At 35.2% G+C, this 21,213-nt stretch overlaps 1 protein-coding gene across 13 annotated transcripts in view; it reads right to left on the reverse strand.

Annotated features, from left to right (window-relative positions):
• Positions 1-21,213, reverse strand: part of NFIB (nuclear factor I B) — a 440,917-nt gene that overhangs the window by 14,085 nt on the left and 405,619 nt on the right. For 5 of the 13 annotated variants that reach the window (XM_067744397.1, XM_067744402.1, XM_067744406.1 and 2 more), the window contains exons 9-11: positions 19,338-19,503; positions 16,189-16,271; positions 6,051-6,139 (exon numbers count right to left, since the gene is read on the reverse strand). The exons of 1 other annotated variant lie outside the window; for it this stretch is intronic. In XM_067744397.1, coding sequence (XP_067600498.1) covers positions 6,051-6,139; positions 16,189-16,271; positions 19,338-19,503 — 338 coding nt within the window. The remainder of the gene's footprint in view (positions 1-6,050; positions 6,140-16,188; positions 16,272-19,337; positions 19,504-21,213) is intronic. 7 more of the 13 variants (XM_067744404.1, XM_067744409.1, XM_067744407.1 and 4 more) reach the window with 4 other exon arrangements.

Below are 21,213 nucleotides of genomic sequence, written 5' to 3' on the forward strand. Positions count from 1 at the left end.
TGAAAAGCAAAAATCAGTGTTATTTGCACAATTTCACCTCTAAAGGACAGAACTTTTCTGTCTCAGAATTCCTAAGCATAAAATCAAAAATGATTAAGGAACTGAACATGTTTTTATGTTATGCCTGCTACTCTGTTCACATGTGCAAAAAAACCTTCCTTCTCATAAAACAAAGATTAACAGAGGAGAGAATAATTGTAGCTGTCTGCAATTTCTGAATATTCAAAATTTGTGTTCTTCAATTTCTTGAACTTTTTCTCCTTTTGTAATTTGTCATTACGTTTATTATCACGTTTACTCATTCATATGCTTTGCTATCTCAGTAAATACGACTGAAAATTCACTATATACCTCCTAACAGCACTAGCAAACATGAGAATCAAAAAGTAAGTTACTAAAGGGTGCGCTGGCCACTGACAGAGCTGATTTCTCAGGGAACTAATACATATGTAAATATGGTACTTTCCATGAAACATCTTCAAATCAAGGAGGTGTTTAATATACTTCTTTCATGGCAAAGGGTTAATCAGCAAGGTTTACATTTGGGAATTTTCGGCATCATGTTCCTCCTTCTCCCGCAGTACAGCCAAAAATCATCTGACAGGAAACGTAAGATTAAGTTTGTCCTACCTAAGCGAACAAAGAGTGCTCTGAACAGGCAGAGCGGGAACTTTTCTAATCCTGCTGGAATCTGCAGCGCTGCTCAGAAAATATCGCGGAAAAAGTTGTTTTCTCTCCTCTAACATCTTGTCTCTGGGTCATCCCATTTTGGTCCCACTGCAGATCCTGCTGCTTCTCCCATAAAGGTTAACTTAAAGCTCCAAACATAATCATGTGGAAAATGGACATTATTGATTCCTATGGTCCATTGTTCCCCTAGCCTAAGTCCCTGAAGTTCAAGTTCAATCTGGAATTACATCATGTCTGGTTTCTCCTGGTTACCAGACGGCTTGAGACGTGACCACGGCTACAGAAAAAACAAACAGCCTTCTTCACGCTTCGGCTCCCCTATCGATTCAAACGTAAACTTTTTTTCTTTCTCTCAAGTATGCTTCAAGTATGGAGCATGGTTAATTTAGAGATTAAGCTCCAAATTAGATTATCTAATGGCATCTTAATGGATTGCTGACCCATTTCCTGTGGGATGGCAGCATGCAAGTCTGGCTGGAATACAATTAATTTCTTAGGAAGTCTTCTGAAGAGTTTCCTAGATAAAAAGGAAACGCTGTGTTGTGCAAATCTTTCTTTACAAACGGAGAAAGTTAGGCAAAACTGCAACAAATCCCAATGTATTTTTCAACAGCCAGATGACAGATACTGCGTGTGTGTAAACACCAGATAAAGATCAGTTTTAAGAACGATCACATTAAAATTTTTGATTTCATAACAGGTACAAATAATTTTTAGGTAAATGGAGAAGTAATTCTTTTAAATAGAATATCCAAGTACAAAGAACACCACTACTTAGCAGCCCTGGTTCCCAAACAATGGTCATGTGCAATTTTGGCTTTTGCAACTCCCCTCCTTGAACAGGATTCTTCCGTTCATCTACCTTATCAGCATTTCTATCCTAGTCCCAGAGTGGTTCTAGGGGCCCAGAATGGTGTGTAAAAAGTTGAACATTTTGAACACACTTTAGAGCTGACAGCTGAAAAGGAAATTCAGCACTCTGAGAAGAAAGTTCCCCCCAGGAACTCCAGGAACAACCCAGCTGTTGTACCGTAGTTATGTGTCAAGATAACAAACTGAAAGCAGGAAATGCTAACCTAGTGAATTTGTAGGGATGGTCTAGGTATAACGTTGAAATACAGGTTAACTATTAGCATTACGTAAAACCCTTTAATTACATATTACCCTTATCATACATGTGCTGCATGTATACACACACATGCACATGTGTACATGCATGTACACACATACATGGCACACATATATTTACATACAAACATAGTTTGCACCGCAATATTGAAAGTTATTTTGTTTAAATATTCATTCTTGAGTCGTTGAGGACATGTATCTTACAAAGAAATTTTATGGACAAAGCAGTGAAAATGGTACATGGTTGAGGACAGGGTTATGCAAACAGGCTTAGATGTATGAAATGAACGCTATTACTCCTTCTTTTTTTGCCCTCCTTCTCCTGACCAACCAGATTCAAATAATCTTTACTGGCTGCTAAATTTCTCCTGGGAAATCAAGCAACTCTCTAGAATTGCAGTAATAAACGACAATTTCTTACAAAAACACGTGTAAAGTAACTACAGAATGAAGTATTCAACCCATAGAAAGGAACTGCTAACACATGTAACATGGAAAATGGCTGATAAAAGTCTCTTCGGTGCCATTCAATTATGGCATCAGCAGAAACACAAAAATCCCTCCAATTATTTCAGTAAAATCTTCATTTATTCATTATTTCAGAGGCTGAGCAAATGGTTTGTGTAAACATATCCTTCAGTAACACACACATGTTTATTTTAGCCATCTGAAGGCTGCTGCTATGTTTATAGAAGCCATCAGACACATACAGCCACTCACTTGTGGCTTTGCCTTTTCTTGAAAGGGGTGAAGAGGGAGAAGAGGGAATGAAACAATAAATCCAGTTTCTCTTTTGCATAAAGCACTACCTCCAACGTTTTTAAATAACTTCTGTTTATGTTATTCTTGGATTGTCCTTTGGCTTTCTTGTTCATTCAATTATATTGCTCTTTCATATTTGCTAGTACAAGCTATGTTCTGGCTATAGTTTCAAGAAAGAAAGCCAGTTAGGGAGTTAACTGCTGTACTTGTTTATACCCACGTAACTCACATATGTAGCAGTGTAATTTGTCCACATCAGAGGACAAAGCACAGACACAACAGTACCCTTATGAACAACATAAGCAACTCATCATCACCTATTACCCGGCTAAGAGCTGAGCCCCTCCAGCCTCAAGCAGAAGTAAGCCCTCCACCAAGGGATTTCACTCTGGGTTGACTGCAGTACGTGACCTTTGGGTTAGAAAAAAATTCACATTTTCAAGACGCAAGCAACACACACACACACACACACACACACACACACACAAATGGCTCACAAAATTCTAAGGTCAAAACAACAGAACACCTTCAGGGTTGCAACTTAATAAGTCTGTGAAAACTTTCCAACGGAGTCAGCTTTGGTTCCGAAGAGAATGTTTATACATTGGGGGTGGGGGGCGCGTGGAGAGGGAGGAGGGTGGAGGAAGTCTTCCAGTTTTGATTATACTCACTCAGCTCCCTCAGCACTGCCATTTTCAGCCCTGAAGAAGGAGCTGCTTTGACATGGAAACACCTCTACAGAAGGATGGGCACATGGCAGAAAAGGGGGCGACCATGGACAAGTGATTATACGAAGAAGGTAACGGTAGCAAACAACAATCAAAACAAAGCAAAACCAAAACACCTTCTTTGCTTTGTCCTTTGCTACCACAAAGTCTCCGGGGATTGCCTTTTGTTCAAAACAAAAAGCAACAACCACAACCAAAATAACGTGATATTTTCTTTATTCCATTAGGACAAAGGCAAATGATTTAATTCTCTGGTTGGATAGACAGACATTTCTCATGTATTTTTAATTTATTCAGATCATTCTAAAGTTGTAGCAGTGCCCTGAAGATTTTAGATGTCTGTTATCTGCCTTAAAAGTAGTAGTGTTACAGACATTTGTGATTTCTTTTTTCAATATCTTTTCTAGGAAAAAAAAAACTACTGAGTTTCCTAAATAACTATAAGACACACACTACACACCATGAATAAATTACGAATATGTTATGCCACAGACATGACCTATTTTATGATCAAATATGGACTCCACGTGTGCCCATTTTTGATAAGTATAGCAAAGCAAAGCAAATTCCTGTCGCATCTGAGCACGTTTACTCTGAACTGTATGATACTTGGATTTTAAGAACGGTGAGGGTCTGTATCAGTCACAGTGTGTCTGGGACTGCCCACCACAGAGATTCAATAAATACCTGTTGAATGTATGAACGTGATTCCTGCCGTTATCAATTATGTGCCCTCTGAATCATGATAAAAAGAGAAGAAACAAACCAAAAGCTACCTTCGTCAAGCTTTTTGAAGCACTAAGGCCATTCTACATATCATGATCTGCTAATCCAAAAAAATTATTTTTGAGAGAGAAAATAAAAGAAATCTTAAGTACATGAATTCCAATTTTTTTTTCTGATTATGACCTGAAACTGATGACCACACCACTTTTTCACCAAGAAGATGATTTGTAAGATGAACAATGCTCTCCTAAGAACTGAGTTTAGTCGTCATATTAATTCACTCCAATACCTGTGTTCTGTGGTGATTCACTGTCCACTCACCTTTTCCTTTTGGGGATAACAATGTTTGAGTTGAAACATCACTACAAACTAGGTACAGTTATAGTTTAAGTCTTCAATAATTTATATCCTTATTTCGCTTTAATGTACTTTAGCGATACTACCCAATTTTAGATAAGTAAATGTCAATCAGTAATCCACAGATTGGGAAGTTCACACAGCTATAGCTACATTTAAAAACACAAGTTCTTTCCATCTGACTTGCAATTTTTTCTAAATATGTTAAGGCTTGTATGTAGAAATGGGCCATTTAGCCAACCAACAGAGCATGGAATATAAGGATAAATAAAATTAGATCCAAACATTGTGTTATCAAGTTGAATCAAATTAAATTTTAAAATACTTACTAATAAAGACTATTTAAATAAATAGTTTATCTTCTTTCACTGAGTTTATCTTCTTTTTTGTAAGTATATATTGTATTTTTTCCAAATGGAGGAATAATATAAGCTTCGTGGAAAAAAATCAAAATAGGTAAAAATGTACACATTTTAAAGAGGATGTTATACTAATCTTTAAAAAGAGGAAAAGTCATATGGTATTCATTTCAGGTAGTGAATTAATAAAAAGTCAACAGGCTTTTAAAACAGAATCCAACTAATTTTCTTAATTTTTACCTGAGAAAAAAGTGGCATTTCATTAATTTCATTCTTTGAAACTTTACTCTTCAGCAGTTTCTATGAAGCATATGGAGATGCGCAGCACGTTTACAACTGATACCCAAGTATGTACTTTTAACACAGGGATGCTTAGTAAAGAGAGGATGACAGTCATAACACAGTTGGAAAATTATGTTGGCTCTACTTTTGTTGAACTCCTTATGGGATTACCTCACTCTCTTCTGTAAATTTTTATCTCATTACATAAGATTATACCATGAATTTTAATCATTTAATTTGTCAATTTGACACAATTTATTCTTTATTGAAATAATTCATAAGAAGCTGAATTAGCACTACTTACTTTCTAAAACCAGTACATGAGACAATATCAAAACTAGTTTCGAAAATGAAGTTTTAGAATGATTTTCTCAGCCAACCAAATAAAGTCAGCTCTCAGTGATTCACATCAATGTATAAAAAGAAGTTAAAACTTTACTTAAACAAAATTCCTTCTCTAGCTATTGATTCCAACAATCCCCCCACTCCAAAATTCATGAGTGTTGCTAATAACAGTTAAATTGACTGATTTGAAATTTTTCTTTTAGTTAGCTTTTTCCCTCTGAGAGGGGAGTAAATGAATAGTAAAATGGCTTAAAGTTAACAGTAAAGAAAAAGAACTGAAATGAGAAGAATCTATAATGTGAAAACCCCATGCTTTTTCCTCAGACAGCTGAAAAAAAATCTTCCCTAAAACTGTGATTTCATTTTTCAGTTCCTAAAATCTAAGTGTCAAATCCCCTCCTCCCCACCTCCCCCCAGTATTATAAATCGTTTACAACATTTGACAGCACTTAGGAATTCCAGTCACCAATTAGCATATGCTCTAATCTCCAATTAATTTGAAGTTGCATCTAAATGAGAAATAAAGGAAGAGGGTAGGGAGAGAAGGATGATATAGCCAAAACAACTAAAATTTTAACATATATATACTTTCTGTAAAGCTAGTTAGAAACACACACTATAGCTCATGTAATTTTAGGTGTAAGTGTAGGGTTGGAAATAATTAAAATGTTACCTTTGCCAAGTAATTCCCAATGTATCCTCACTGGTACTGGGGTATAAATGCCTGCCGTTTTGATTCATGGTCCAGTCACAAATCCTCAGCTGTCAATTGAAACCTAGCAGTCAGATATGGATCGAGCAGTACTACAGTTTTTAGTATTTAAATGAACACATGCAAACTAGTACTGTACATGGCATTAACCTTACTTTCCCAAGAGGCAACTTAAAAAAAAAAAAAAGAGCAAAAGAAAACCTTACTCTGAAAAGCAAAATTCCTAGACTGTTTTTCAGAAAAAGCTATTGCAATATGCTTCTCTATTAATTAAAGCATACAAGAGAAATGAGTGCTTAGAACATAACAATTAGACATTAATTAGAGTACAAAATGTGCTGAAATAAAAGCAAACGTTAATGTTCAATAGAGAGATATATTTTAGAAAAAAAATTGTAAAAGCTTTTAAAAATATGTAACATACCAAATAATCTGCACTGAGTAAAATAATCAATAACTTTTAAGCATGCAGTTTGCAAAACACAGAAGACATGCAGTTTAGAGGAGAAGGGTCCCACCTTATGAACATCCTCCCTAACTTATGTTTAGAAGCATCAAGGGATTCAGTTTTAGATGTTTACTAATTTTGTTTTATTCAAAGTGGCTTTTTTTTTTTTCAGACAGAGTTGATAAGAGTTTCTACTTTTATTTTAAACTCGGAGTAATGGCATTGGAAATACTTTACCACATCTGAATAGAGTGAGGAATGCGCTGAATACAAGCTGAAACGAATTCTTCCCAGATCTCCAAATCATCAGCTCTGCCCTTCAGAGGTTGTTCCAGTAACCCTATCCAGCTCTGTTTGGTTAACAGCTGCCCTACAGTGCTAGCAGATTTATTGAAAAGATATATTGCTTATTTTTATCCTTAAGAAAGTAAACTTATCTGGCTTTGGGGGGAAAAAACACACTAGAAAATCATGGGTTTTAATCTGTAGAGAGCTATGCTGTAAATTAACTGAATCTTGCATTGAAAAGATGACTTATTCAAAGCAGTCCACTAAACCTTGTTTGCTGCTTTTCAGTAAGAATTTCTAGAAGATGATGATTGGAGCCAAAGTCCCTTTAAACTCATGATAAGTTATTTTAATCCTTTCTGATAACATTATGGCTAAAAAAAAAATTGGCTATTAAGAATCTTTTCCTTTTAGACTCTAGTTTCTATACACTCTAGGTAATAGTGATTCTGGAGTTTCAGAATATTTGGTTTTGCTCATTTTTCTACAGATCTATGAGGCTCCAAAAACACCACCTAAAATTCCCCAAACATGTATTTTAATTATACTGATATTTCAGGTAAAAGTAATTTTATAAATTAAAGAACTGAAAATTAATTAACCAATCAATTAATTAACTAATTAAAAAGCTGAAAAAATTCCCTTAATGTAGACAGATAGATAGGTTGAAAGATATGTAGATTTTGCTTAGAATATATGTCATAAATAAGCCATATATCAGTAAAGAAATTAAATTAGAATGAAAAATATTCTTAAAATGGACCTTAATGCTTGCATAAAGGAGAAAATTTTATGGCAAGATTTTTAAAAAGTGCTCAAAATGGAGCATCTCATCAGAAATGCAATGTGATGGGGCAATTTGAAAAATTATTTCTTCAGTAACAGTAGTCAGTTGGCTCCTTCAAAGTATATTCTTTTCAAGCAATACTATGAAAACAATCTAAAAATAGTTCAAGAAGCTTGGCTTCGTATAAAGATTACCTTAAGGACCACTCATAGATTCTGCTCTAGTCCTAGTTTTGAGTCAAGTAAACATTCTGAAGAAGAGAGGCAGAGTAGAGCAGAGCTCTAGGCAGAGCACATGTTAATTCTGCTAATAATTAATTTCAGGTTAGTTTCTATGAGCCTCTCAGGTTATATTGGAGAAATTTTCATAAAGAAAAGCTATTTTCACAAAGCCAGGTGACCTAAATATCACTCACTGATTGGCTTGTTGTCTCCCAGACAACTGGAGACACTGTTGTCTCCTTGGAAGAATGCATATGTAAATCAGTTAGTTTTTTGTTGTTCATGTTGCTAATTTTTTGTTTGTTTCTTTGTTAATCATCCCTCCAAAATGTCAAGAGGGCTGTCTTTGGCCACCCGTTGAACACTTAAAATCAACATACTTTTGGACTTTCTCTCCTAACAGTAGTCTCAAAGGGATGAAACCTGACTACAACTATTCATTTTCAACCATACTTAAGGTACATATGATCAAAATACCTTCTCCCAAACAGATAATTATACTTAAATACAGAAAAAATGATCACTGAGTATATTTAACAATCTACATGCCAAAGAAATGGGCAGGATATCAATTAGTATTGAATTAATTTCCTTTCAGTTACTGAAAATATAAAATAAAATTTAAATTTATTTAGCTATTTAGATTGTGGACTGGCATTATCAACATTTCCAAAAGTTTCTGAGGAGAAGTACTTATACCTGCTTATATGTTATAACTTACTTAACCAGGTTACTTGACCAAGAGCCTTTGAATTAATAATTAACCTCTTGATTAAGCAAAATTTTAAAGGTGATCGTGTGGACAGGGGAAACAATAAACAATTAAAATAGAAACTGTATATTCACTGAAAATTTCCATGATACTAATTCCTAATGAAATCAATTCCTAAGAATCTTGTTTGAATAAGATAGTCCTGACTCAGCAAATTTTGAACAGATTCTCAGGTGATGAAAGGTTAAGTGTATTTAAGCTTCTTTTTGGAACATGTTAAATATTCTTGGTATTAGCATAATTCAGAATTCCTAACCAAAACGGATTTTAGTTTAGACTTTAAATGTTTAAAATAATAGGTGATAATCTTATTTAAGTTTAGGGTAGTGATTCCTCAATTTCTGTCCTGTGAGAGGGTAGGTGTTATGTAATTTAGCTATCAATTCTTTTTTTAAATTAAATTTTAAATCTTTAATTTTAAGTGGTACATAAATACATGCCTTTCATTAACATAAAAATTTTCTGCAAAGCTTCAACAACGCCCTAGTGATTTTTCCAAGTATTTTTCCTCAAAAAATAGGGAGATACTTTTTCCCCCTATAGTAATCAAGTTTAAAACACCAGGGGCAAAGTAGTTTAGAAATTTAGTTTGTTAAAGTTGTGTTTGTAGCAACTCGTACATTTGTAACAATACAGACTCTTTGACAGATCTGATCATATGCACATCCTCACAGAAATGCACACATATAAATAATTTTAATTCTTTAATTTATATGCATCCACAAACATGACATAAGATTGTCTAGAAAATTAAGGTAAATTTTATATTAAAACAATTATGCCCAGATTTCCAAAAGCAAACAGAAGGTGAGGTAAGGAAGTTTAAGATTCTCCTTCAAAAAAGCTATGAGTGAAGGGATGGGGTTGAAAAAATCCAAACTAAGAAAGAAGTGAAGGTAAAGTTTTCACTGCATATGTTCTTAAGATGATGTCCCTAAAATCTCTGGAATGAGAACCTTGTTCTTAGCCCAACTCAATGAGTTTCAGAAAAACAAGCATGGGGACCACCTAGTTCCCCTCAAAAATCTGCCCAAGGGGAAACACCTAAGATCTGGATCATTATCCTTGCCTACACGACACTCAAATATTCATGCAGGTAGAATCAACATTGCCTGTGATTTCAGAATAAGAGTTTGTTTATTCACATGACGGCCCTCCATTGTTATTAACACGGGCTTTTGTTAAATGCCTCACAATTAGCTTTGGGAACAAAAGAAAGAAGGTAAGAAAATGTTCTACTTTGCTGGACTCAGCAAACAGTACTAACAGTCCCTTATGATGACAACAGCTTTCCGTTGAACCAATAAACCATTAAACTGTAAACAGAATAATCAACACAGGTAAATTTATCTTTTTGCTTTTCTTTTTTTTAAGCTTACAGGGACCCTCAAGGGAATATCTTGAAAGGTGTGTTTTATGTTCTTCTAGGTTTCTTCATTTCTCCAGATAGCCCCCAAAGAAACAGATTTTTGGGGGGTGGGGGTGCTTTTGGGGGTGGGGTGATTAAAACGATTAATCCTTCAGGATTCATATTTTCCTCTTAACTCTTAGATTAGTTGATTTTTATTTTATTAATCACCTACCAGAGAGCAAATAAAATGGCCTCTGAATGAAAAGGATGTAGCTTTACTGAACAAACAAAATGGTCAAGATAAAATTGGGATACAGGTGGAGCATGTAAACATATAAAAATGAAAAAGATATTCAAGGTCATCCTGGTACCTTAAAGTTACATCTAATATCAAATTCTGAAAACCGTGCTTCTTGATATTTAATAAACACGGTAGGATTAAGTTAAATGTGTATGCATAGTTCATGAACTAAATAAACACTACTGACCATAATCATAAGAACTAGAAAATGAAAAGTTTTTTTTTTTTTTAATTTTTAAATGGAGGCTACTTTCATCTGTAAAATTTAAGATTTCAGGGGAATTTGGAGATCATGTAGTTCAACCTCTTCATTTTCCTTTCCAAGATAAGAACAGGACAGAAAGGTTTAAAGGCCTGTCCAAGGTTAGACATGTCCTGTCATGTCACTAAAACCACACCTTCTGACTCCTAATCCCTGTTTGTCTGCCACGACACAAGTTTGCCTGTCATTATTCTTTTCCTACCCTACTTTTCATGTGCAGCTCAAGAATATTTAAGGCTAAAATGTCTATAATTATAACTCTTCATAATTTCCTTTATTTCCCTGATTCTGCTTAGACCTTCTGAAGTTAAAAATTTCAGAAAAGAAAATTGTCTCCCTTGTGATTGCATTGACTGAAATTTAAGGTTAGAGCAAACGATTTTATTTTTATGTTCTCTAGAATAATTTATCTGGATATTAGCCTTTGATACCCAATAAAAGTAAGTGAATGAATGAATGATAAAAGACAGACTTTGGAAGGTTTTTTATTTTATTTTTTTTTATTTTAAGAACTAGCCAAAAAGCTAAACATTTGCATAGCCATTATTTTGAGTGAAACTTCCTTTAAATGTGTTTCCTTTCCAGCTAGCATATGTGAAAGGTGACCTCTTATCCATTTACATACCTACCCAGAAGTCATGTGATAGGGTTTTACGTCAAGCTGTCAATTATGATAACAGACACAATAAGAACAGCCCAAGTGTTGATAGCCTGCTTCCTGACTTTATTGAAAAGTTTGTTGATAGTCTACTTGTGGCCTTTCAATTGCTTGCCTTTAACAAAAGACTACCTTGCCAGTGGTTTTAACATACCTAGCTTTGGCTTTGCCATTTGTCAGGACAAATATTATAAAGAGATTTCAATGAATATCTTAGATAAACAAACATAAAATCGTACAGAGGCAACATCTTAAAAAGGCCATTGGGTGTAACAGAAATTTTTAGTGTCATGAAAAGTCCTTTCAAATTCTAGTTTCAAATTTTTATCAAGAAAAGTGTTGAAATATTTTCATAGAAAGTAGCCCAGTGACTGAAATTGAAATAAGAGCATCATACAATCATGCAAGAGATGTAACATGCGGAAGCCCGGGCACCAGTAAAATCCATGCAACTGTGAGAAGTAATGCAAGGACTTGAGTCGATCAGCCCACTGATTCATTAGCTCTAATGATAAGTAGCATATATAGTCAGGAGATTATAATTTTGAGGTTATGAAAACAAGCCTTGTATTTTATAAACTAGAGCTGGCTTGACTTTGTTGTCTCAGGGAAGGCAAAAGTGACCTCCCATTTGCTCCATCTCAAATCTCAAATCCATATCAAAGGTTAATATGTACCTTAGCCCAACTCAATGAGTTTCAGAAAAACAAGCATGGGGACCATCTAGTTTCCCTCAAAAATCTGCCCAAGGGGCAACACCTAAGATCTGGATCATTATCCTTGCCTACACGACACTCAAAGAGTAATAGTATTTGACACTCAAAGAGTAATAGTATTTGAATAGTAATTGATATGAATAGTAATCGAATTACTTCGAATACTAATCTTTTATTTCCAAACAAGAAGCTTCTTAGCTACAAACTTTTTTTCCAACTTGCAATAAGGGCTTTGTAAATATGTTGTACTGATGTATAACAGTAAGGATTTATACTTTTATTATGGCCTTACACTCTAGTATAACGGTGATCAAATTAACTAGACCTTTTTATATTACCAAACTTTCTATGACTACAAAGAAAGAAGGCCTGCAATTTAGCAAGTTCATTATGAGGCTGATCAATATGAAATTGGTGCTAATTCAAGTAAGCTGTCTCATATTTGCCATTTATACTAAAATTGTTAGACTGGATTATACAAAAATTTCTGTATTTTCTAAGCAATACCCACTACTCTGCTATATAATTCCCATATTCTTGGGGAGATGAAATTTAGGAAGTGTGGTTTCTTCACTGCCTATCATAATGAATGTGCACAGTGTGTTCAGGAAGTATAAGGAGGAAAGGAAACACCGCATTTTACTAAACTTCTGTGAAGTTAAGCCAGAGAGGAGGTCCTTGACACTTCTGAAAAAGTTCCAAATCATAAAAAGACATTTCTCAGCAGAGACTAAAGAGTTCGGTTTGCCAAAAACCCACAAGTTCTTCAAGCCACCACACCATCGTCCAACAGAAAAGTTAAAGAATGAAGTTCCAATTGAAGTTCTGATTTTAAGATTTCCCCCATGCCAATAGTGAATGCATTAAATAAGCCAATCATCTCAAAGACAGTCTAGTTCCAGACCTTGAAAAACACTCAAGATTGAGTTAAGAGATAAAGGGAAACTTTAAAGTTCTGATCAGCTGGCATGAGCTGATTATTTTGACTAATTAGAGGACTGTTTTTAATGGAAAATAATCAATTGTTTTAAAGAAATCTTTTTTGAAATATTCTTCAAGATTATGTGATTTTATTTTTCAGATTCAAATGAGATATCACATTAAGAATGGTAGTGGAATTCCTGTGTCAGAAAAACTATATTTCAAGGCAGTTAGCAACCAGTAATGATCAGTAATAACCATTATAAAAAGGAGCACAGTGATGTATAATTACTAATAACAACTGCATGTATTCCAAGTTAATGGTTATAAAAGCTTATGCTTTTAGTATTCAGATTTGCCAAAATGAATGTATTACTCTTACCAGTGGAGTACAGGGTTAATTTTAATATTTCCCATCTTAATTTAAGAAGTCAGTGTCCTTGTGTGTTAGGAATAATTATATTGAAAGCTCTGCTTTAGTGTCATTGTGTGGAAGGATTATTTATAAGACAGTCAAAATTATTCAACAATTTTAAATTTATTGTTATCTCTAATTTATGTAGGCTATATTAAAGTTCTTTTCTAAGAAAAAAATAGCACTCAACAATGCACATCAATACTTTTCATAACCTAAAAGGATAAATCTTTATAAAGCAGTCGCCAATAAACTGAAGAATGTACCTGGTGACAATATTTATTCTTAAGGGGTCATGTATATTAAAAGCTAAGGGGAATGTTTAAAAGAACTCTCTCAGACTAAAACCATTGCCTTTCTAATTTTGAATTTCTCCCAGCTAATATAAAATGATTGATTACCTTTATTTCATGTACCCCTTGATTTTTCTTTCCATTCATCACTGAGTACTTTAAACCAAATGCATTTAAAACCTGCTGCTAGAAGAGTGGTCTCTTTTAAATCTTTGGAAAGTAATGAAAGGACACAGTAAATCAATCTCATTTCTGCTGTACGAAAGAATAACCTTTACTCTACTGAAGTCATTTAAACTGTTCCTGTCCCTCTGTTCCTGGACAGTAAACATAAAACTTCATCTCTAGGATTCTGTTAAAATTTGAAAGGATTAAAGTAATTGAAAGCTTTTAACTAGAGCCTTAGTTTAGTAATCTACGTGTATAGTATGATACGCATATACACTCATTTTCTGCATGCCTCAAATTGTAGCTTATTATGAATTGGCATATAGGGCTTCTTCAATTCAAAAAGTAGCACTAATTCTTTCACTATACAGAGGACAAATTATCTGTCTGTATGGCACTTAAAACTGAACATTATATTTTTCATTATGAAGCTTATATAATTTTTCTTTCAAAGATCAATACACATTATATATTCCATAAGTGTACACCATATTTGACCCATCTAATCATATTTATATTGTAAGAGGTCTTCACTTGACATTGTCTACTTAAATAACAAGTGGCAGCCTTTGATGAAAAAAGTTTGTAGTTCTAGAACTCATATATATATATATATATATATATATATTTTCTTTTTTTTTTTTTCAATTAAAATGTGCTCAGAACTCTATCTACGTTAAGACTAGTATTTTCCTGATGCTTGTTAAGTTTTCTTGATTTATCCTTGGACATGTGAAAGAAGAAATAACTTTTATATAATCAATTTTTGTGATCATAATTACATGAGGCTCTAATGACAGTCATAAGTTATAAATTAAAAACTTAAAGCTGCCTTAGGTTAGGACAGGAGGATGGGAAGATTGCTTCTAAATACATGAAAGTGGTTATAATATTCTAAATGTGTTTGGGCTAAAGGTTTAAATAACAGAGGCACGATTCTATGAATTAAAAGTTAACTGAAAACTAGAGACATGTCATTAAGAATGCAAGTCTCATGACAAGAATATTTCTGAAAATATGCGAAATGAGTTGTAAGAGAATAAGTTTCTAAACCTATGAATCCTGCATATGTTTCTAAAAAACACAAGGAACATATACATTTGTCAAATAGAACCATATTACAGTAATTATAGCATATTTCATATTATAGCAATTTTAGAGGTGAAAAAAGCAACATTTCAGAAAATTATGTTGAAAAGCCAATGGCTGGCAAAACCACTAATTATTATTTGGTATTTTCATAACTGTGTACAGATGTTTTCAGTTAGCTCTCACTCTTTTGTTTTGTTTTGTTTTGCTTTTTTTTAAACCTGGCAAAACATCAAGTATCTTGAATAAGCTATCATCTTTACGATTTTCTCTGAACTCTGCATGTGGTGACCTTTAATATAAGCAGTCTGCCACCTTGGCCTGCAACTGGGCAGGACTTGAAAGTTCCACATGAGGCACAGATAGGCATGATAAGCATAAACTAGGTGGACAAGTCTAGAACAAAAGAAGCTGGCATGAGTACCTGCGCAGGCTCGCTACATCTGTAAAAACTCAGTTGCACATACAACTTATATTATAAATGAAGAGCAAGCTCATTAATACCAGCTCTTTCTGATTCATTATAGATATTTTCCCTATGCAATATTTTGCACACTGTTAATTTCAAACTGCTCTGCTATCAAAACTTGAGAGCAGCAAACATATGCGTCATAAAATATATTTAAATTTGGAAGCGTTTAGAATGATTTCTGTCATCCCGTAACTAGAATCGTGGGATTTCTGTATTTGTATGGTCCACGCTTTTGACTATGGCTAATTTGTTTATAAGCTACCATTAATCCTGGCTGTATATTTTCACAGTTTGGGTAAACACTTCATTTGCATTAAATTTACAGCATTAATGAGATGTGAAATTTAAAATGCTACTTGAAACATAAATGAGGTAAGAAAGCAGAACCAAAAAAAAGTGTTTTATCACATCCGAAATCAGTAAACCGATTTAAACCTATTAAAATAGGAAGGATGCGTCGCCTGAGATTTTAGCTTCAAAACTCATCTTCTTGGACTAAAATACCAAAATGAGGAGTAAAACATCTGGAAAATATGAAAGAGCTCAAAAAAAAACACAAATTGTGAATTGTGTAGTGCTCCTACTTTAATCGGCTTTTAAATCAATTGACAATTTTTGTCTTTGGAAGGTATAGGCTGGTGAGCTCTCAATAGCCAGTAAAACAGAAAAATACTCTGGCTGAAACACTGTTTATTCATGGATGTTATGAAATATGCTACAGAGAAGGAAAAGGTCTTGAGCCAATTTGAGACACCCTGTTTAGAGAGGCGAGAAACAATGGATAAATGAGAAGATATTTTGGAAAATGAAATGATCAATTTCTTTCTCAGAAGCCCCGTGAGCCCCGTTCTGAGTCAAGATCTGAGAGGCAGCATGGAGAAAAAGCACCAATGCAAAAGCGTGGCTACACCATCACACCTGGGTGAAACTTGCCCACCTGTTGCTGATGTAGGAAGGATGGGTCTCTTGGGCTTAGTCCCACATATCGATTGGCTTGAGATGTGCCTGAGGCTGTGTAGGCTGATTAAGGAAGAACAAAAACAAAGATAAAAATTGCGAACTATCAAATGAACACCCTGTCCACGCCAAAGAAACCCAGAGAAGTGGGACTTGCAACCAAAAAAAAAAAAAAACCAAAAACAAAACACAATGTCTTTCTCTCCTCTTTCGTGTGAGTGAATACCACTGATATAAATGACAGTTGACCTCGAGTTGACTGGTTTATCCCCCTCCCAAAAAATCTATCCAGTAACCATATCCCATCCTTTGGTGTGGGCATCTCACACATGCTCTGGTTACAGTCTTGCAGGAGTACCAAGGACTGGCTAAATAGAAGGGTCCCTTTCCTAGATGTACCTTTTACAAGATCCTGGTTGTCTAATAATGGGATAATCAATGATGGTCTGTGATTCTAAATGTAAAAGCAGACTGAAAGTCTGTCAGGAAAAAGTGAAAGGTTTAAATGATGGGATTTAAGCAGATGTGCTTGAATGATATAGGATGAAAAATGTCTTACAGAAAAGTCTTACTAAAAAGAATATCTAACATTATTAACATAAAGGAGAAGGCTATTTTATTATATCATATAGAATGAATTAGCTCAGTATTTTATTTAATGTGAAAATGCCCTTAAGTTTGATAGAAATGTTTCTGAAAAAAAATCATTTCTTTTCCAGAAGCACAAAAAGTCAATTTTTTTGTGATTGGTCCAGAGAGGGAGTTGACATATGGTGAATACTCCTTAAATTATTACGGTCTCACCTTGCAAGTACTTTTTGTACAGGTACTTTTTGGTGCAGAGTGAATTTTTCAAAGAAAACATCTCCCTAGTCCTAAAGATGTTTGTTCTTTTTCACAAAGGAAAGGACTAATGTATCTTCCCAGCGCTAAGCAATCCCATTGTTCCATGTCAGAATAAACAGAAAAAGTAAATTTTCATCACTTATGTTACATCTATAGGTCTGAAGAAAGCTATAATATTTGGTTTAAAACCATCAGATTAATGAGGAATCCAGACGTTAATTCTTAAAAGGCGTTTTTAAAACGAATACATTAATTCTGCCATGTTCATTTGGCCCATTGAGGCTTTTTTAGGTCAACTTTTTAAAACAGTGAAGATGCTCACAATTCACCTTTTAGTTATTCCTGAATGAAGGGCTCACTCAAGAGCAGCCCTAAGCAGCCAGTGTCCCCTATTCAATCTCCAGACCTCTGGAAGTCAACACACACCATTGAAGAAGAGCCTCACCCTTAGAGAGTGGGCACCAAGTCTGTGCTATTCTTTCTTTTCAACCACGAGAAAGAGGTTTCCTTGGCCTCTGTGTTTTCCTTAATTTTTCTGATTTATGAATTCAATGGCTAATTTCTCATCAGTGGCGCCTGGGGAGGGGCAGCGACAACTTTGTTTCTAGGAAAGAAAAACGACTCACTATATCGCTTTTGTGCAGGAGTGGAAAATGGACTGATGCAGCCATCTTTATACAACCAAAACATTCCTTTGAATATTTTATGATTTTATAAGTCAAATAAGATCTCTTTTTGATCAACCTGTATGTGAGTATAAGAACAATTCATTAACAAACAGGCTGACAGTACTCCCATAGGTGAGCTGTGATCGTTTCGGTCTGATCTTCCCTTGAATGTAATCTATTAATGTCAGTATAAGAGTAGGTACCAGAAGTTTCTGCAACTTTCAACTACTTAAAAAGCTTTGCTTTTTATTTGCTTTTATTTAAAGTGTTGACTTTGTTTGCTCAAAGATGCCCAAGGCATCCACTTTTAAAATTTGGATGTAGCATTTTAGTGACTGTAATGTACATAGCTAACCTGTAGCACAAAGGATTCTTTTTCTTCCTTGACTGGGTCTCATCCATCTGTGCATTCAGGGAAGTGTTCACTAGTGTAGGACCCTCTATCAACAAACCAGTTACTGAGAATTAATGATTACTGATGGGAATTACAAGCTTGTGTGGTTTTATTATTTGATGGGGCCTCATGAACTTTGAGAAAGAAATGCCGAGTTCACTGTACACTCCAAGTATTATCCGTTTTTCTTGTAGGGTTCCTTCCTAGTCTTTCAGAGGCCACAAAAAAAGAGCACTTTCCAATGGCCAAGAAAGAAAGAACCAGTGGTACTTCTAAATCTCTGTAATTTCACACAGGAATTTCCAGAGCATAGGGATTTTCTTGTTCTAAAAATGAAAATAGAAGCTCTGGATTTAACGTATAAGTATAATTGACGAGAAGCACGCTAATGCCTCCCGACTGGAATTTTATCATTCCACTTTACCAACCTGTGCACACCAGCTCCAGTTCTAAAAAGCTGGCAGTTTGGATGAAGCCAATTGAAAAACTGGGTAATAACTCCTGTGTACTTATGAGTACTCTATACAAAGAAGCGAAGGAATCATTTGGGTTATTGGTATGTGCGATGTAAATTCACTGGCTAAATCTCTGACATTTAAAATGTTATGGCCACGCTAAAAATCCTAATACCTGATGCACCATAATAGGCTAAATAATCAAAAAAAATTTTTTAAAAGTTGCAGACAATGAAAGTGCAGGTAGCTTACATGTGCCTAATACTCAGCTCTGAAGTGTTTTCTCCACCCAACATTGTGTGACTGTTCCTCACAATGACATAACCTGCAGTGATGTAAACATGCAATTATCTTACAGAGGTACTGGTTCAGCCTGCCTTGTGAAGGGGCTTAATTTCTATAGGAACGCTCCAATAACTAACAATTACCTAATCTCTCTTCGGGTGATATAAAAACCTTGTACACTGTTATGTTATTCAGTGCATTTTCAATGTATACCTTGAACAAGCAGGCATGACTTATTATTTATGTTATAGCTATTTACTCAAACAAATAAGCTTCTCCCTTTTCAAATAGGATGCACTGAGTGAAATTTGATAAGAGAGAGCTTGCGAGGGCCAGGCCACATTCATGCCTGCTAGTTCCACATAAATGAGAAATCTCCATCGGGTCGGGTAGCTGGAAAAGTTGCCATGTTTTCCACCTTGGATCAGATATCCAACGGCGCCTTTGATGGACATTTCTCATTTCCTACAGAAATACTTACTGGTTGCTGTAGGTGAAGCTGCCTCACCTTCAGTGGATGTAGTGATGGGTTTAGTATCTGTCATGGTCAGGGTCACAGGTCGCACTGCACTGGGATGGGGAGAGGGTGCCAAGACAGGAGTGAAATGGCCAGGCACTTTCCCTACTACTTGACCACTGCTGTTAGGCTACAAAACAAAAACAGAATGCCGGGTGAAACACTCCAAAAGGCAGTCGTCTCGTCCAACAACTCCACTCAGCACACACAGCTGAGTGGACCCCGCGTGCTGTGTGCAACCGCCACACAAGCTCTCTCAGATCTGAGTCAGAGAGGCTCGTCAGTGGTTAGTAGTCATAAGAAGCAGCAGCATTTAAAGAAAGTCTTCAGCTTCAAAGCACTTTATATAGGTTCAGTCATCTTTACAACACCCCGAGAGCCAGGTAGAACTGATCCTTCCACTGAGTTGGACAGAAAACTCAAGTGGAGACTTCAATGCTGAGCCCGAGGCTAAAACAGAAGTCCTTACTGAGCTAGTGAGAATGAGAATCAGTGCTACCTTCTTATCTGCTCTTCATGGTCACTTTTGGCTTTCAGAACACAAAATTTACCTAAATGATGATATCACTGAGACAAGGAAGACAAGAATTTCTAGGAGACCAAAGGAGTCAAACTCAACAATTCCCATCATTTATAGTCAAGGCCCATCCTTTGGCATACAAAAATGCTAGCCCTTGCTCACACACAGGTGCACTCAGAAACACACATCAGGCAATTTTGATCTTAGAATCTCCACTCGACTTGTGACGATTTACTAATATAAGCAGGTAGAATGATATTTTAAATATTTAAAATTCCAGCGTCCACACAATGATATAAAACGCTGAACTAGGTCCAACCCTACACCTACAAATAAAAGATTTCCAACGTAAATTAAAACGTGCTGAAGTGAAGCAGAGGGCAATCAAATATACTCTGCTTTTTGAGTTACTCTTCCATTGCTGGGCATGGAGAGTGACACAAAACACTGATTGTTGACATCTGTGAGAATCAAAGAGAAAATCCGCTAGGCAGTGTAGAAAAGATATTATTATCTGAGTTTTAGCCTAGTGTCCATAGTGGGAGACAAAATTCTAAGGGAACACTGTTTGAAGAAATACTGGAATGTACTTTTCTAGACAGAGAATGGTATTTTTAATTATGCTCATGTTGGAATTCACCAGTACATAACGTACACAACAATTTGCTATGAGGGTGTTCTCCACAAATGTTTAGTCTTTATAATCTGTACCACTTTCAAAGTCAAAAAAGCAATGAAACAGAATATTTATCTAAATGCCTGCACATAAATTACAAGTAGACGTTTCTTTAAAGAAAAAGATAAACAGCTAAGAACACTTCACTATTAGAACTTAGAGACATGAAGTAAGTCTTAGTTGGGTGCCTCAGAGGCCACATTATTTATTCTATAAAGAAAATGAACTTTTGAATATCCTACATATTCATCATGAGTAAATTAAGTATTTAAGTCAGGAAAACTGACCAGATTTTTTCCCCCTATGGAGACCTAGGAGAGAGTTATATCTTAGACTAATTTTATTTAAAATATTCCATTAAATAGCATGACTGTCTCACTCTAATCGGTGTAGCAGCAATGCAATTAATCTCCAAACTGCTGTGGGGAGGACAAAGCATCTCAGTTGCTCGACTTAACAGTCAAAATCAGTGCAGCCCTGGGGGATACTGGAAAGGAACAGTTGACAACAGGTCAACAAGTCCTCATTTTTTCCCGATTTTTAGAGCTAAAAAGGTGAATATCAAGAGCCCTATTTTGAAGTGCAAATTACCTGGTTTTGAGTTGAAGTTAAACATCAAAGCAGATATAATGTTCCTGCAAAAA

Source organism: Pseudorca crassidens, chromosome 7 (genome assembly GCF_039906515.1).
Source record: "Pseudorca crassidens isolate mPseCra1 chromosome 7, mPseCra1.hap1, whole genome shotgun sequence".
In the NCBI taxonomy this organism is placed as follows: domain Eukaryota; kingdom Metazoa; phylum Chordata; class Mammalia; order Artiodactyla; family Delphinidae; genus Pseudorca; species Pseudorca crassidens.